The sequence below is a fragment of the Emydura macquarii genome, unplaced genomic scaffold (genome assembly GCF_026122565.2).
Source record: "Emydura macquarii macquarii isolate MOO-44397 ecotype Brisbane River unplaced genomic scaffold, CSIRO-AGI_Emac_v2 contig_2417, whole genome shotgun sequence".
Lineage (NCBI taxonomy): Eukaryota > Metazoa > Chordata > Testudines > Chelidae > Emydura > Emydura macquarii.
The window spans coordinates 383,508-400,875 of NW_027132554.1; the positions used below are offsets into that span (position 1 = coordinate 383,508).

General features: G+C 56.3%; 1 protein-coding gene across 2 annotated transcripts in view; it reads left to right on the forward strand.

The window, feature by feature from the left end:
• The window catches only part of ENTPD2 (ectonucleoside triphosphate diphosphohydrolase 2), a 35,895-nt gene that overhangs the window by 10,962 nt on the left and 7,565 nt on the right, over positions 1–17,368 (forward strand). The window contains exons 2-7 of one of the 2 annotated variants that reach the window (XM_067561467.1): positions 8,037–8,154; positions 11,358–11,508; positions 12,810–12,969; positions 14,854–15,081; positions 16,360–16,629; positions 17,011–17,134. In XM_067561467.1, coding sequence (XP_067417568.1) covers positions 8,037–8,154; positions 11,358–11,508; positions 12,810–12,969; positions 14,854–15,081; positions 16,360–16,629; positions 17,011–17,134 — 1,051 coding nt within the window. The remainder of the gene's footprint in view (positions 1–8,036; positions 8,155–11,357; positions 11,509–12,809; positions 12,970–14,853; positions 15,082–16,359; positions 16,630–17,010; positions 17,135–17,368) is intronic. The other variant, XM_067561466.1, reaches the window with a different exon arrangement.

Genomic DNA, 17,368 nt, shown 5'->3' on the forward strand with positions numbered 1-17,368 from the left:
ACATTTCACCCTGACTCCCTCTCTTCCTCCTCCCTTTTACCCTTTGTGATCCACCTGTGACGCGGGCATGGCACCCTTCAAAGCCTGGCCAAGCCCTGGTGGAGCAGACGCTGTGGCTGGCGCTGGTCATCGACAGACACCTCCTGAGAGCGACTCTCCCCCCGTCCCCTCCTGTTGGAATCGCGCCGCACGCTCCTAATCGATGCCCTACTGGGGCCTCGGCACCGGGTCACTGAAAGTGGCGGCTCAGCCCGCGCCGGCCCTGCGTCGGCAGGTGTTTGGCACCACCCGCAGTGGGATCTGGGTGGGCTGGGCCCGCCGCGATGGTCTCACTCCCGTGCGATCAGGAAGTCACGGGCATTGCAGTTCAGCCGAGCCACCTGATGAGCTCTCATGGTGCATCACTGGGCTATGGACAGGTACCCAGCCCCCAACCAAGCGTACCCCGGAGAGCCGCCCTGGGAAGGCGGGTGGGCGCGTCACCCCGCCAGCACTTTGCCTGTCTCACAGGATCAGCACAGGGGTCCTTTTGCCTGGGACCTCAGCATCAGGGTAGGCATGGCTAGGTGGTGCGGGAGGAGAAGCTCTCGGACCTGACGTGTTTGTGACCTGGCCTCAGAGCTGGGCGCATGGAAGCAGGGAATCAAAGGGACAATGTTGCTCCTGAAAGCAGCTTATTAAAGAAAAACTAGGCCAGGGCTTATCCTGCAGCGCACTCTGATTTGCATTCTGCCTTCGTATTTCCGTGGGAGGCAGAATGCTTTCTCCCGCCAGCTAATGGCGCATTCAAAGCAAACGGGGAGAAGGGCTTGTGTAAGTGTGGACTTAGCACCGGGGAAGGGGCAGCATCCACAACCCTAGGAGGTGCAGAGCAGGTGCAGGGTGGGCAGCAGCAATGCCCCCCCCCCCCCCCCCCCCCCAGCCAGTGGCCCCCCCGCAGTGAGGTGCTGGGAGAGAGTTCATTCTCCGTGCCCATCCCACCTTCCATGCCCTTCTGCTGTGAGCTGGCTGTGTGGCGTGGCCCCAAGTCCAACCTGAGGCCTGGACGGAGACCTGGCGCTTGTCCAGAGTTAAACGACACACTCAGCGTTGGCCTGGAACGCCTGCAGTTGTCACTGTGCCCCCTGGAGTGACCCCATGGCCACCGAGTGTGGGGGGCGGCTCTGACCCGTCGCTTTCCCAGCAGGCAGGCTGACACGCTGCAGCTCCCGTCTCCTGCAACGGGGAGTGACCAGAGGTTTTGCCCCTTCCAGAGGAAAGTGGAAATCTCCCTACTTCAGCTGAGCTGCAGCAAAGACCCTGGTGACGGGGAAGAAGATGAAGGTGGAGGGGACAGAGCTCAGGGTGGATGGAGGAACCTAGACCATGCGTGAGCCTTTTGGTGGCGGTGGTGATGGTTTTGTTAGGTGCTGAGACGCTTGGGTGGGGATCACACTACAAATGCTCCGACAGCGCAGTGCTGAACAGCCTCAGGTGTCAACCTGCCACCTCCAGCAGTTCCCCGGGGCTGTCGTGAGGGTGCGTGGGCGCGTGGCGTCAGAGGCGCAAGCATCTCTCTCCAAATGTCCCTCCTTTCTACGGACGTCACTCGGGTTTAATCCCAAAACTCCCAGTGTCCCACCTCAGCCTGGTGCCTCCTCACGTTGGTCATGGACAATTCTGCACATTAGAAGTGGAGAAGTCATCATTCGTGAGGCCAGACGGGTCTGACCCGCAGGGCAGCGGATGTCGCCCCGTGACTCCTGCGTCGACCCCACCAGCTTGCGGCTGCGCTGCAGTGCAACGCTTGGCTAGACGTCTGCCTTGATTTAAAGATGGCCAGTGATGGAGAATTTCCCATCTGCCAGTGGTTAATTGCTCTCCTGGTTTAAAACTGGGGCTCTTTGCTTGACTTCAGTCCTGACGGGGAGGTTCCAGAGGGCTGGTTACCCTGAAGGAAGGAAGGAATCCCACGGCGTTTTTAAATGTCCTGCCCAAATAACGTTTGTACATCCCCCAATTGGGCCCTTTGCCACGTGCTTGCATCTGGGCCTGCAGGGGTTGAGGAACAAATGCCTGATTTCTGTCTAAATGCTCCATACCAGGTATCTAAGCACTTAATCTGCTGTGATCTTCAGGACAGGTGGAGGGGGGTAGGGGGCAGCCATTAGATGGTCTGTGTGCTCCCGGATTGTACACATTGTGTGGGGGGAGAACTCCAGTTTAAACACGTTTGTGCAGCTGTGAGAGGCTGGCGGGCAGGTGAATGCCTGGAGGCGGCAGATGGCGTTGGGATGCCACCCCTCAGCCTCTGGGAGGCAGGTCCTGGTGGTGCCTCTCCTTCCACGGTCTGACGGGAAAGGCTGTCACCAACCACGAGCAACCGAGAGAGCGTGTAACACTGCCTGGGAAAGGGGCTCCATCGAGCTCTTTCCTCTTGTGCCCAGCAGATCAACAGGGAAGCCTCCCTACTACAGCATTGGCAGCTGGCCTGGGTGGTGGAAGGGGTAGGACGCGGTTAGTGCATTCTTCTTGAGCTTCAAGGTGACCGGGTGCAGATGCGGCTTAGGCCACAAGTGAGTTTGGCGAGCTCCGAGCCCCCAGTGCGTCTCTGTCCTCTATTAACTGTCTCTGCTCCGGCGAAGCTGTCCTTGGTGCCCCGTCATAGGAGAGGAATGACTCAGCCTGGGACAGCAAAGAGTTAACAGAACACCAGCTCCCAGCTGCAGGAGGCCCTTTAGGACACCCCAAATATGGAAGCTGCTGAGTGAAAACCAAGATGTGCTCTGCAAAGAAGCCGGCCCTCCTTTTGACCACGTTTAGATTCAGCTTCGTTAAATCCTGTGACCGATCCACTTCCTCTCTCTCAGGGGTGAGGTGGGGATTGCAACAGTTTAGTAACCCCTGATGATTTGCTCACTGTTCACACGCTTCTCAGCAAGTGGTGTAACTCCGCAAAGCCTGCAGGGGTGGGAGGAACCGGGTGGCTTTGACATATATATTTTGAAACCAGCTGCTGAGCCCGGAACCAATTCAGATCAATTCATGTGCCCACAGCTGGGCACCCAGTAACCAGGCCAGTGAAGACCAAACGTCAATATCTTCAGTGCAGAGCTATTGTTTATTGAAAAGCAGATATCCCAGATAAATGGCAAGGACTATACAATGCCTCTTCTTCGTAAGCCTCAGTTTCCCAAGCATAAACGCTCAGTAACTATGCTGGCCCCACACAGTATCCTGATCGGTAAGCAAAGCGTGATAGCTACCACTCCTAGGTGACGACTGTCTCGTCCTCTTTCAGATTCCCTCAGGTCCTTGGTCTATTTTCTGAGTCCCTCGTAGTGGGGTTTTGGCTACCCCAAGGCCTGCTGATCTATGATCCCTCGGAGTGGGGTCTAGGCCCTCTGGTCTTAATCCTACTTCTGTCTGACAGTATCACTGGCCCTCTTGGACTATGAGATATAGGCAGGAAAGCTAGATCCCATGTGATCTTCCCACTACTTCTACTCTCTTCCCAAAGAAGTCACATGTCCCCAGAATATGCAAATTATGCTTTGCCAGCGAATTATGTGACATACTCCGATTAATTCATCATTTGGGAGGGGGGTGCAGGGAGTGGCTGATATTCACTTATCGTGGACTACTCCCCTCCAGGCACCTGATGTCACATCATTTCATAGGGTCAGTTGTCCCAGGTCAGCTTGCCCCAGATTTGCCATTACACGCCTCCACATGTCCACCCCAGGCGAACTGGCCATTGGCTGCCCATGACCATTGGTCTCCCACATCCGCACAGCTGCTTACACAGGGTCTGGACAAACATCTGAGACACATGTTGATGGCAAGTGCAAGTTTGGCCTTTTCAGTGATTTTCCACAGTCTAGTGCGACGAGGCCCTGCTCCCAGAATCCTCCAGCCCTCAGGCCCACCCAGCTTGTCCATGGTGATGCTATCTAGTGATTCGGCACCGTCCCAACACCAGCTTCTCAAGGGAGAGCCATTTGGGCAGTGCAGAACGCTGCGCTCCTTGTCTGGAACGGCCCAGATGTAAACACAGAGAGCGCCCCTCCAGTGGTCACAGATGCTTTACTCCAGCCATTCGGCAAGTGCCCCGCAGTCGTAGCGCACCGTTCCCGTCGTTCCAAAGGAGCAGGGCTAGAGGGGTCGGTCCAAGACAGGGCATTCCCCGTGCTCTGCGCGGAGCACACACCCTGCTGTACTCTCCCACTCACCCCCAGCCTAGCTCTGCATTAAATGAACCGTTAGCTGTGCGAGCTGGTGTCGTAACGGGGTGGCTTCCTGCCCAGCTTTCTGTGTCAGTTTAGGTAAGGGGGTGGCTGGCTGGCCTCAGGGTGAAGCAATGGGACTGGACGTGGGGAGACTTGGGAGCTATTCCTGGCTCTCCCATGGAGTCACCATGTGATCTGGGGAAAGTCACGTCATCATCGTGCCTCAGTTTCCCCATCTGTAAAATGGGGGTTACCTCCCTCATGGGGGAGCCATGAAATACAGTGGATGTTTGTAAAGCGGTTGGAGCTCCTCTGAGGGCAGGTGCTGGAGAAGGGCAGCTGCTGCTGACTTTGGCAGCCAGGTTTCTCACCTGTTAATTACATGTCTAGCATGCACCTCCCAGGCAGAGAATTGTCGATGGCAGGACCCTCTGGGTGAGACTCAGGCAGTAACTTGAACTGCTGAGCATCGTCTATGCAGTACTGCAGCTTGGGGAGGGTACGGAAACAACCCCAGCCTGGCAGCCTACACAGCCCACTCCACAACAGGAGTCTGTAGCCCTGCAGGGGTGATGCCCAGGAACAGCACAGTCTGAGTGGGATGGGGTAACCCTGGTCTCTAATGTGGCAGAACTGATTCAGGGCTGCAGAATTCCCTGCCCCCGTCCCATTTGCAGGGGATCCAGGAAAGCCAGGGGATGGGTATTTTTCTTGGGATATGAGTTTCTGCTTCATACAACAGGCAGTAACAGATCTTCAAAACCTTCCCGATTCTGGGAAACCCCTGCCACACCCTCATCCTGCAGTGCAGCCCGGGGGTCCGGAAGAAGAGGGGAAGATGCAATCCAACGTCACAGTTGGAGGCCTAGCTTCCTTTTGAAGGAATTTCTGTTACTGTGCAGTGCAGAAATTCCTCTGAATTATTATTTATGATCTGTATTACAGTAGCGACCTACCCAGCCCTGGGGCAGGAGCCCGAAAGATCCCAGCCTGCGTCTCCAGTGCTGGGGAGTTTGCAAGACAGGCAGATAGAAAAATAATGCATCTTACAATTTATAAACGGATCCGACGTGATCTGGACTAAATGCGAGCAAATGAACATGGAGCCTTGGAGTAAAGTCAGGCTTTGAAGGGCCAGGGAATGGTGTTGCAATAATAAATTTGGGGTATCCCTCTGGCCTTCCATCCCATGATCTCATGGCACTTTGCAAACAGCCCCCTGGGAAGGAGTTCAGGAGTGTCACTCCCATCACGCAGACAGGGCAGGCGGGGCACAGAGAAGCTCAGGCTATACCAAAGCAAGTGGCTGGCAGGGCTGGGAATAGAACTCACTGGTCTGTTCCTGCCCTGGGCAGCGGGAGAGGAACGGACAGGGCCATGTCTTTCCCTCACTCCCTGGCTCCTTGCTTTGCCCATGTGTGTCAGGCAGAGCAAGGGTGACCACAGCGACAGAGGAGCAGCTGGGGCTTCGCACGTGTCTTGGTGCCCAGACGCTCTGGGGTTGGAGGTGATAGGCTCAGACTGCAGCACGATGGGTGGGGAGGTGGGAAGAATCAGCCAGGGAAGGGGGGAGAAAATGAAACTTGAGCCCGGCCGCTCGACATCCCTGTGGCAGAGCACTCGGTGCGGGGGGCCGTGTCTGCGCTGGGGAGCACACGTCAGAGGAGAAGCAGTGCAAAGACTCATCTCCCCATAGAGACTCGGGTTGGGCCTGCCTTTCCCCTCACAAACACCCACCCCATGTGAATTCCCCTCCGCGGCCTGGGACCCCGTCTCTGGTGCATAGCATCACCTATGGGAGGAAACGGGCTAGCCCATAGCACATTGCTCTTGGGAGAGGGTGAAATTCACCCCTGAACAGGCCACGGCCCTATGTTAACCCTTTAATTCCCTGCTGGAAAGGACGGCAAATGTCCCACTTAGAGCATGTCTATGGGGAATGCAGAAAAATTAATCCAACCTCACTAAAGGTTTGAATGTAAAGTGGATTGGTTAAACTGCATGAAGTGCCTGTGTGGACACTCTGATTCAGAATTAAAGTGGCCTTAATTCAGTTTTGTTTAATTCACTTTGGAAGTGAATTAAACCAAAGTGAATTAAGTCAACTTTAATTCTGAAGAAGAGCATCCGCGTGGGGGCTTAATGCAGTTTAACCATTCCACTTTATATTCACACCTTTAGTTAATTTGAATTAATTTTTCTGCATGTCCCCATTCAGACAAGCCCTTAGTCTTGTTTAAACCAATGGCCTTAAACAGTGCTTAGGCCTCCTGCTGGACTGATGCATGGGGTAAATTCCACCCCAGGTGTCTTAACATCAAATATGCTCAGAAAAAGGTCCCTTGATGAATCAGGGTCAGAAAAATAAACACGTTTCACCTCTCAAAAGCCCTAATTGCCTGGGACTAACCTGCGAGAAGCCTGGTTTAAACCAGAATCGGGTGTACATACAGTCTTCTGCAGCCATTAAAAATCACAATTCAATTACTGAACCTTTCCGGTGTAGATACGTCCCAAGCAGTTTGACTTTGCACAGGATTTGGTGGCAGGATTTACTAGCTGGGAAAAAAAAGCCAAAAGCATAAATGTGAGTTAGATGCAATGCTGCCCAGTTCCGCTGGGGTGGGTGAGCAGAGCAATGTATTGGAGATGCCCCGGAACAATGGGAAGCGGAATCTGCTCTCGGTTTCTTTCCCGGGTGTTGTGGAAATCTTGTCTGGGAGGAGGGAGGTGGATCTATTTATAGAAAAAGAACAGCAGCTCCATTCATGGGCAAAGAGTTAATTCCTGCGCTCTCTGCCCTTCTTTGGAGCGCTTGTTCCAGTGCTGCAGCCTCTGCCCAGGTGTCTCTCTTGATCCTTGCAGATGTTAGAGGAGGGAGGAAGCCCTTTGTAATAAGTACTGAATGGCAAAAGCCAGGGGATTAGTAACTGGGCAGAGTTCTGCTTCCTTGTAGTAACCCTTTAATTCCCTGCTGGGAGAGATGGCGAAGGGGGTGTGTCTGTCTCAGCGTTAGGGAGAGAAAAGTCAAGGGAAAGAACACAGAAATAAGGCTGATACTGAGAACTATACAGGCGTTAGGCAAGGGAGGGGGCTACTAAGGCTGGGCCTAGGAGGGGCCAAAGCAATGATCAAAATCCACATCCGTACCTCTGCCCTACTCTTTGGGTCTCCCTGGGACTTAATTCTAGGGAATGTTATTTGCCACCCGTGCTCCCACTGCTTCAGCTATTCCAGGGATAGCACCACTGGGACCCCTAGTGTAGACAAGGCTCCGGCAGCTTCCTGTGTCTTTACCACCCTGTCAATGAACCTGCCCAGTGCCCCTACCTAAGAGCTGACTGGCCCCACATCCTCCCAGGGTCGGTCAGTGGCAGAGTCGGGAACTCCCAGTCCCATCCTCTCCATTTGGACCGTGCTGCCTAAAGCCAAGTCTCCAGCCAATAGGCTGAGGTTAGACAGTGCGCAGGGACCCTCGTGGGACTTGGATACCCAGGAAGGGCCAGGATTTCAGAGGAGCCCAGCATGTCAGTGCAGGACGGGCGCTGAACTCTTCTGAATCAGGCCTCACTGTGCTAGGCTTGTCTTTCTGCTGGAAGATGCTCTTTGCATTTCGTGCCCAGGGTTGATTCTTGGAAGGGAAATGGCCCTGCAGTCTCTGGCCCACAGGAAATGCACAGCAGGTCTTCCAGTCTTCAAAATTTTCCCTTTAAATGCCTGCACATCTGGCCCTTTGGGAGCATCTTGTTGGACGTGATGCTAGCAGAATTCACTTGCTGCTGCTCTGTCCCAGCGTGACCTGGTCCCGCTCTCTCCCCGTGCACACAGTATGGAGTTGTTCTGGACGCTGGATCTTCCCACACTGCCATGTTCATCTACAAGTGGCCTGCCGACAAAGAGAATGACACGGGGATCGTCAGCCAGCACAGCATGTGCGACGTGGAAGGTAGGAGTGAATTCATTGCTTGCGCTGCGGCACCCAGTTCTAGGGGGCACTGTCTGGGCACTGCTGACAACTTCAAACAAGCAGTAACTTCGAGCGTGGCTATTTTAGCATCAAGATTCATTCAAATGGTGCTTCAATGTCTGCAGAATTCTCATCCTGCTTACATCATCAGTGTAACTCCACTGACTTCAGTGCAGTTGCTCCTAATTACCTCACTGGGAGAGGAGAACCAGGCCAGGGAGTTTTATAAGCCTTGGTCATGCACGGCACCATCCCTGCTAAACCACAGAGTTATCGTGATGACGAATTAGAGCTGGTGGAATATCCCAACGCCCTCAGGCAGTGGGATCTGGTCTGTTTTACTGAAGTGTCTGTGTCATGCCAGGGTTTTCCTCTGTAACTACATAAGGCCAAATTCTGTATTTAGGAGGTGTGGCTCCATTGATTTCAATGGGGATACACCTCTTGGGCCAGCAGCAAATTAAACACAGAGCTGACTTGTCCACTACCTTGTGCAATTGCTTACCACAGCGCTGAGTGGTAACAGATCAAAATGACAGGCACAAATGACCACGCAAGGTGCAAGGCAGCAGAGAACTGGGCCCAGAATTGTACTAGATACATGGGCTATTATGGAACTATTTGATTTGTTACCCCACCTGGACATAAGGGAGGTGAGAGCAGCATTCTGGAGAGTGAGGATCTAGGGTGTGGACTGAGCAGTCCTAAAGGAGGAACCTCTGATACAGCCAAGGCTGGGCAGAAGGTTTGAGCTGAACTTTGTTATGTTATTGTGAATTTCCAGGAGTTTGGCTTTTATTAACCAAGAAGGGGTTTTAGAACCCACCATGGATGGACTTGGTTTTAGAACAGAATGATAAAGGTACCTGCTCACAGGGTTGTGTATAGACCTTATGGGAGTGTGGCATACACGTTTCATCAGCACTCATTTGGGATGATCCACATAATTCACTCAAGTCTCTGCCATTTGTGAGTCCTGGACTCACCTCGATGTAGATCTTTATGTGCCCTGTACAAATGACGTTTTCCCACAAACAACGTTATGTGCGTTTGTCGGCCAAACCGCACCTCTTGCTTCGGGAGTTCATGGCACTTCCAGACGTGTGCGCGCTGGCTGAAGCACACGCCCCCCTCACATGCTAATGCTGATGCCAGGCATGCAGCCCCTCAAACCTTTCCCCCACCACTCTGCATTAGAGGAGCAGAACTCAGAACTGCAGCAAACGTCTCTGGGCTCCACCCAGCCCAGCGCCAAACCCAGCCGGCCGTGGCTGTGATCCAGCCGCATTGTTTCCACGCCCATCCTCCCAGGGTAGAGTTGAAAATGCCCCTCACACTCTGTCCTGCTCTAGTGGTGGCTGGGCCACATGCATATTCATGAGCCTGCTGCAGCTGTGGTTAGCATAACTTGGTCTCTTAGCTCTGCCAATAGAGGCCCATGGTTTAGATCCTGAGGTCCTAGGTTCAGTTTCCCCCACCGTCAACACCCTGCCCCCCGGGCTGTGTCATTACAAACAGGCTGCTGTAGCTCTGTCTACCTGAGACTTTGCAGCTGGGTTTGACAAAGGCTGGCTCCCTCCCATCAGCTCCCCTTGTGATCAGAGGGACATGGCACTGGAAGGGACCCCCTGCATCGTGGCAATCAATTCCCTCCCGCGCGTATGCCTTCTCTTGGTGTTGAGCTCCGTCATCCTGCTGGCAGGGGCTCTTGGGTCAACCAGGTTTTGTTAAATCGGGCGTTGAACTTGGCCACCCGCATCCCCGCCAGCCAGTTCCTGGAGCTCAGCACAGCTGAAGGAGGGGCTGGCATGTGTGTCTGGGGCGCGGGAAGGCAGGCGTGACACCTCTTATCAAGCACAGCTGGGAATCCCAGTGCCAGAATGTCCTGGTGTCCCGTCTGCACTGGACTGTCTAAGCGAGTCTGTAAACACGCACCGATCCAGCTGCCTGTAGGCGATGTGCACTCTGCATGGGCCATGTGGTCCAGACCTGCTTAGGAACCATGGCAGCTTGATGGACCTTTGGTCTCACGGGAGACAGAGACGGGCACCATTGCCGGCCTGTCCCCAATTCAGCTCACAGCTTCTGGATGGTGTAGCCCGGGCCTGGGTTACCGAGTCAGCTGGGCCGCCTTTCTCCCAGCCCTCTGTGTAGTAGGACATCCCAGGGTGCATTGCTCCAGGCGTTGCTGGTACCGCTCTGCTTACCGCATAGGGGGAGCTGTGGGAGGGATGCTGCTGTTATCATATGGCTCTGCTCACGCCAGCCAGCGATCCTCTCCCAGAATCCTCGGGGTAACAGCCACATTTAAGCAGGGTCGTTGCTGGCATGGGGCTGAGGCCTGTCGTGCCACGTAGGATGAGCCAGTGAGCTCTGACTGCCTGGCCTAGGGTTGAACTCCTGGGAAGAGAGGAGGGGGGCGCCCTTTGCCGTCTGCCAGGGCCAGGGTTCTCTTTCAGCCTGGCTTTCAGCGGGCGGGAGATTGAGTGTCGGGCGGGAGCAGATGTGGCGATGTCGTTTGGCCATTGGAACGGATCGTCCCAGCTCTTGTGTGTGCCTGGGTGTGACCTGATGGGCACAGAATAAGCCTCTTGAAACAGAGGGTTGTGCAAAGTCAACCACCAGCCCGGGTGTGTTTTCCCTTCCGTGTTCTCAGCTGTGTGCACAGCTGCACAAGCCCGGTCAAAGGCTCCACCACATCAGCCCTTCGAACTGCCTGGAGAGAGCGGAGCTGCCTCCCGGTGAGGAGAGCCCCACAGTCCCCTCCCGAAAAGGAGCTGGCACAGGCTTGGGAAGAGGGCACAACACAAAGCCTCTGCTTAAGGAGCCGAACGAACGGGTGTGGCTGGCGTACACAAGCCAAGACCACCCACGCTGCCTGCTCTGTTCGCACAAGGCCCGCGTGGGGCCCCCACTCTGGGGGATGTCTCTCACTGCCCCCCTGCCGTCCCCATAAGAAGGGTTAGGTCATAGCTTTCATGTGGGTGGAGAGTCCCTCTGGGGGACAGCTGGCTGGGGAGACCCGCAGTTGCCACCTCCTCTTGTGGGGAGCGCTCTACCCTCCCCCACACTCCTTCCCCCCCCACCCCCCTGGTGCTGGTGCTTCCTGCGCCCCCCCGGTTCCTTGGCACCCCCTGGACCGAGCGGCCAGGAACCGATGCTCATTTCCATCTCGCCCGCAGGCGGCGGGATCTCCAGCTACGCAGAGACCCCCCCAGACGCCGGCAGGAGCCTGAAGCTGTGTCTCGACCAGGCCGTGAGGGACATCCCCAAGGAAAGGCATCCGCTCACCCCCCTCTACCTGGGGGCCACCGCTGGCATGAGGCTGCTGAAGTGAGCTTTCGCTGTCGAGCCCCCTCCCCCTTGCCAGGCCCAGAGACAGGCCAGGGCTGTGGGGACGTCCTTGGGTTAACCCCTTCCACCTCCCTCCTGTGAATTATCACCCCTGGGTCCGCGCCCAAGTCCAAGCCTATGAAGGGGCAAGGAGCCCCCTAGTGGGTGTGAATGGAATAACGGGCTCATAGGACCCAGGAAGGTGGAGCTGCAGGGGGGTTGATCATCCCCATAAACACGTTTTGATCCAAATATATCCCTGGATGGTCTCCTCCTTTTTCACATCCTGCGAAGGACATTCTCTGCATTAGTGCAAATAAATGAATCCTAATCCGGAGGGGTTAGAGCTGCTGCCCCATTGGCTGGGAAGGGAGGGTGCGGGGTGGAGAACGGGCCAGACCAGCACAGGGTCCTCCACCACTCCTTTCCTGTAAGGGAAAGCTGGCTGGAGTTGCAAGCGCTCCCCTTCCCTAGGAGCCCCCCAGCCCTGCCTGGGCCCCTGGGTCGCCTTGTCCGAAATCCAGCAAGGATAAATACCCTGCATTAGACCTGCACTGATTGGAGAACTGCACGGCCCCACCCTCGCAAGAAGCACGTCTAAGCGTGGCCCACGAGGAAGGAAGGAATGGACCTTCTCTGGCCCATGCAGGCAGGACTTACGGGGCAGCGTTTCCCCTCCCCCCTCCCTAACGCAGCAAGGGAGCTGCCCAGGCAGCAAAAGCAGAGATGAGCTTAGAACCCCTGTCAGAGGAGCAATGGCAGGACCCCCATCCCAGTCTCTGACGGGCGGGATGATGCCTACCGAGGGCCAACACCAGCTGTAGTCCGGTTGAGTGGTTCCCTCAGTCTTCTGCACTGGATTGTGAAGGAGACACTGAACTGCCATTCTGCGGATCGGGTGTAGAGACCCCCTAGTTCTGTGCCTCATTCAGCCCTGTGCAGCGCGCCAGTCCCGTGCAGTCGCCAGTTTCACTGGAAGAGGTGGCTCCTGCAGCCTTCCTGGGTTGCTGCCGGGATGCTTATTGATCACCCTTCCTGTCTGAGGCTCGTTGGGTACTCCCCTTGCCAGGCCTGAGAGGCACCCCTGTTTGGTCCTTCGTATGCCGTAGCTGTGCCAGGTGTCAGGATAACCCTTGCCCTTCATTGAGGGATGGAGGTTGCAGAGCCGTCTCCCTCTGCGCCCTGTTGCACAGCCCTGACTGTGCTGGGTGGTTTCGGGAGGTGCTCACGGTTTGATCCTCTCTGTGCAGACATTTGCCTCTTTTCTCTCATAATGGAGCATTGCTTTGTGTGTCCCGTAGCCTCACGAACCCCCGGGCTTCGGACAGCGTCCTCAGTGCAGTCACCGCGACGCTGAAGTCCTACCCCTTTGACTTTCGGGGGGCAAAAATCCTGTCGGGTGAAGACGAGGGAGTGTTTGGCTGGGTCACGGCTAATTATCTCCTGGAGAACTTCATCAAGGTATGCACGGCAGGGCTGGCTTCCTAGGATGATCCCTTCCAGCGCCCAGGCAGACATGGGCTCACCCCGTCTTTCACCTGACAGGGAGCTGGTTCAGCAGCGAAGTGGGGAGAAACAACCCGTATCTCCAGGGCTGCCTCATTATCTAGGACCCCCCTTTTCCTCCTTAAAAACTGTTACCTTGTCCCTTGCATAGGCACCTTCAAACAGGGTGCTGCCGAGTGACTTCTGCTCTGTGGAGACCCTTGGGCCAGAGACGTGACACCCCCCTGCCCGCATTCACTGCACTGAGGTGTGAAGGCCACCTGGCGAGACCTCTTGAAACGCTATTGCTGTTAAGCCGAGGGTCTGAGAGAGGCTCGCGGCCTGGACCCTTTTTAAACCCTGCCCCTTGCGTGGGGCGAGCGACATCAGCCCTTCTCCAGAGCAAAGGAGAGCTGAGTGGTAGAAACCTCTGAGCCCACAGGTGTTGTTAATGTCACTGGCCAGCAGTAGCTGCTGTTCAGATGCTCAAGTAAGCTGTCAGTCAGATACACGGCGACAGGTCTAAAACCTACGTAGGCACACGTCAGCGTGTGGCCTGGGTTTGCTGTACAGAAGTAGCAAAGGGCCCACGGCTCCAGCCAGCCCCTAGAAGAACAGTGGGACGGGGACCTGATCTTAGCCGTGAACGCGAGGGGGGGCTGGGAAGGGAAGAGAAAACCAAGGCCGAGTAAGACAGCCAGTCAGGGCAGGGGACAAGGAACGGAATCGGAGGATTTTGTCTGCTCTTTGGTGGTGGTTTGTCTCTTGGATCTCTATGCAGATCTGAAACCTGCAAGGAATCACTTTTCGTGTGTTGTTTTTGGCTCTTTGCGCACGTGCGCCTCGTTTAAAAACAGGCCAGCTGGGAGTCGAGCCTTTCCCTCGGGCGAAGGGGTTTTTTGCAGTATCTGCCAGCCCTGTGGTTCTTCCAAGGCTGGTGTATATGATGGGGAGGGGGTGTCCGTCAATCCCTGTTGATGGGCCTCATTCATCTCAGGCGGGCACAGAGGCTCTTCTGTGAAGCTGTATTTTCCTTCCGCCTTCCCAGCATCGGTTTCATTCAGTCCCCATCAGTGACCGATTCTCTCTAGCCCCCAAAGGGAACCTGGAGGCTGCTGTCAACAAAGCCCCTGGTGGATCTGCTCGCGCAGCGTTTGAGCCGGGTAGAAATGCAGGGGGCTCCCTAGCCAATGCAGCAACGAAACCGGGGATCACCGGCATGCCCTGAGGCTGTGGCGCCCATTCTGGAGGTGCAGGGGGAGGTCCCCGGCCCATGCTATGGGGGTTTTGATGGAGCTGCTCAGCCATGGAAGAGGTAGGGATGTGCTGGGATCACACTGTACCCGCAGCTACATGCCAGCAGCTTCTGATGCCTTCAGCGGGAGCCGAACACGTGCAGCTGAGTCAGTGGCATGTACGCAGCTGCGGGACATTCAGAATGCCTGGCCAATCCTGTTCCCGGGTCCCGGCCTTAGGCAGAACAAACCCCTTGGGATCCCTGTGTCCAATGCAAGCTGTTGACCGGGGACCAGTCCCTCTTCCTTCTCCAGCAGGGACCCTCCTTCGCAAGCTGTCATGCCCCATGGCGGCAGGGTGCTGAGCCCCCTCCCCGCTAGAGAGGTCAGTGAGTGTGGATGGTGCTTGGCCCCTCCCTAGACTGTGTCCTGATGGTGTGATGCTGGAAGCACTGGCGGTGCCGGATCGGGCCCTGAGTGGATCGTTGCGCTGCTCTAACACTGGTCTGCTGTTCTGGGGGCAGCGTCCCCGGCCGAGAGCAGACGGGCGGGCGGCGTGGCCTGAGCCGAGGCGTCTCGCAATTAACCGTCTCCGCGGCTTTGCTTCCGTTCCCCCTCCCCGCAGTACGGCTGGATCGGGCAGTGGTTCCGGCCAAAGAAACCCACGTTGGGAGCCATGGACCTGGGGGGAGCCTCTACCCAGATCACCTTTGAAACCCAGGCGCAGATCGAGAGTCCCCAGAACGAGGTGACGCTGCGGCTCTACGGGCAGACGTACAAGGTCTACACCCACAGCTTCTTGTGCTACGGCAGGGACCAGGTCCTCAGGAGGACGCTGTCCAGGATCATGAAGGTACGGGGGGGCTCTCCTTGATGGCGTGCGTGGCTGAGCTCCCAGCATTTAACCCCCTCCCCCCCCCCGCCGCTCACCTTCCCAGCCAGGCCGCTACACGCAGGGCTCCAGGTTTAGGACACTGAGTGCGTTGCAGGGCTTTGCTTCCCTGGCTCTGGAGCATATCCTGCGTCTCTCCCCCTGATCCTCATGTGCCCCCCAGCGAAGGGCAGCTCGCCAACGGGGAGCTAAGGGCACCAGCGTGAGCCCAGCTTCTTACAGCACCCGCTAAGAGGCCTAGAGCGCCCCATGGAGCAGAGGGGGCTCGGCCAGGTGTGCCCGACGGGCACAGCCATGGCACGCTAGTGCAGACATGCATTACAGCAACCGGAGGAGGTTTTCCCATCGCCTGGGGAACGCCACCTCTCCGAGCGACAGGAAACAGCCCGCGGGTCTCTCAGCACCCTGCCAAGGATGGAGGGCTGAGCTCCCTCGACGGGGGTTTGAACCTGGGGGCTTTCAGAAGTCTGGGAATTTCAAACCTAAGGCTTAGACCCCCTGCGCCCCCCCTCCAGGGAGTGAGCGTAGGGAGTTGGGCTCGGGGGAGGTGTTTGGGGGGAGGGGAAGGTTGCAGAAATTGCCCATTTACCAGCCCTTTGTTTGCTCTGCATTTTCCCTTGCAAAAAAAACCCCCAAACTTATTTTTTTAACCAATTTTTGTTTTCGAAACGTACCTATTTAGCTGAGACCTGCCTGCGGTGCCCCCCTGTGGGAGAGCTGATGGGAGCACATGCCCTGCAGCCTCCCCCATGCAACTGGTGCTGATGCAAAGCCTGGCATACATTTCACATCACACACGTTTGTTAAACTCCTTTGGTGCTTTCAAATTGACCCCTCAGGAATGCCAGCTGTCCTCTCTCCTGCTCTTCGTTGCCAGCACAGGCTGTGCCAGTCAGGAGTTACTCATCTGCCTGGGCTGAGGTGCACCCTCCCTGCCATAGGAGACAGCAGTGGACATGTAGGGTTGGACATTTTATCTTGTCAAAGCACCGTCCCTACTGAAACCTCGCAGCCCCATGAAGGGGAGGTTCCCCTCTTTTACAGATGGGGAAACTGAGGCACACAGCAGTGATTGGTGGGTGAGATGGTGAGTCAGGGCAGACCTGGGAGGCGGGTGTTTCTGATCGCCAGTCCTTGGCCCCACCCACTACACCGTGCTGCCTGTCCCTAGACCACCTCGTGGCGGTGGTAGCTGCAGAGAGAGACAGGCTGGTGTTGTGCCTTTTCCTTGCCCAACAGGCTGACGGCTACAAAGCGAGCGTGTCCAACCCCTGCTGGCCCAAAGGCTACCAAATGAACCTGAAACTGAAAGATGTCTACGACTCTCCCTGCACGGCAGACGACAGGCCTGCCAGCTACGACCCCCAAGGCACCATTGACATGGCTGGATCCGGGGACGCGGCCCAGTGCCGCCGGCACGTGAACACTCTCTTCAACTTCACAGGCTGCAGCTTCTCCCGCTGCTCCTTCGACGGGGTTTTCCAGCCCGGCCTTTCGGGAAACTTCATTGTAAGTGTCCTCCAGGTTCCAGGTCTAGTGGAAACCCGGCAGCCTCCGGGCCTCTCGTGCTGGTTCCAACGTATTGTGATGGGGCAGCCCAGAGCCCGCATCTCCTGCTGAATTCAAGGGGAGCCCCTCCTATCCTGCAGCGGGGGAATTAGGCCCCTGGCAAAAGGAGGCTGCTAGAATGGGAATAGGGCCTTGGATATGCTCAGTGCAATGGCTAACAGCAAGAGTGCTGCCCCGTGGAGGTGAGATGAATATACCCCGAAATCTGCTCCCACGTTGAATCAACAAGCCCTGCCTTTGTTGTCCCAGCAGGGAAACCGAGGAGTGTGCTAGTGAGCCTCTGCTTTCTCACCTCCTATCTCCCTCTCTCCCCTGCATCAGGCCTTCTCTGCCTTCTTCTACACGGTGGATTTTATCCGGACGGTGATGAAGAGAAGCGTGGTCTTGCCAGATGATCTCAATGCTGCTGCTGAAGCCATCTGCAATGCCACCTGGGCCGAGGTGAGTGCCCTGCGGGCAGAGGGCTAATCAAATGCCTGTCCGCCAAGCTGGGAGACCGGCCGGGATTTCTGTGCGGGGCGGGGGGGGGGGGGGGCAGGGCAATCAAAAATGATAACTCACAGGCTGGGTGGCCCACTGAAGTGAGTTGGGGTGGGGGTGGTGCTCCCTCCCCGAACATTCCTCTGCGCCCCCCCAGGGGCACGCTCCACAAGAAAGGAACCATGCACCCATGCAGCTG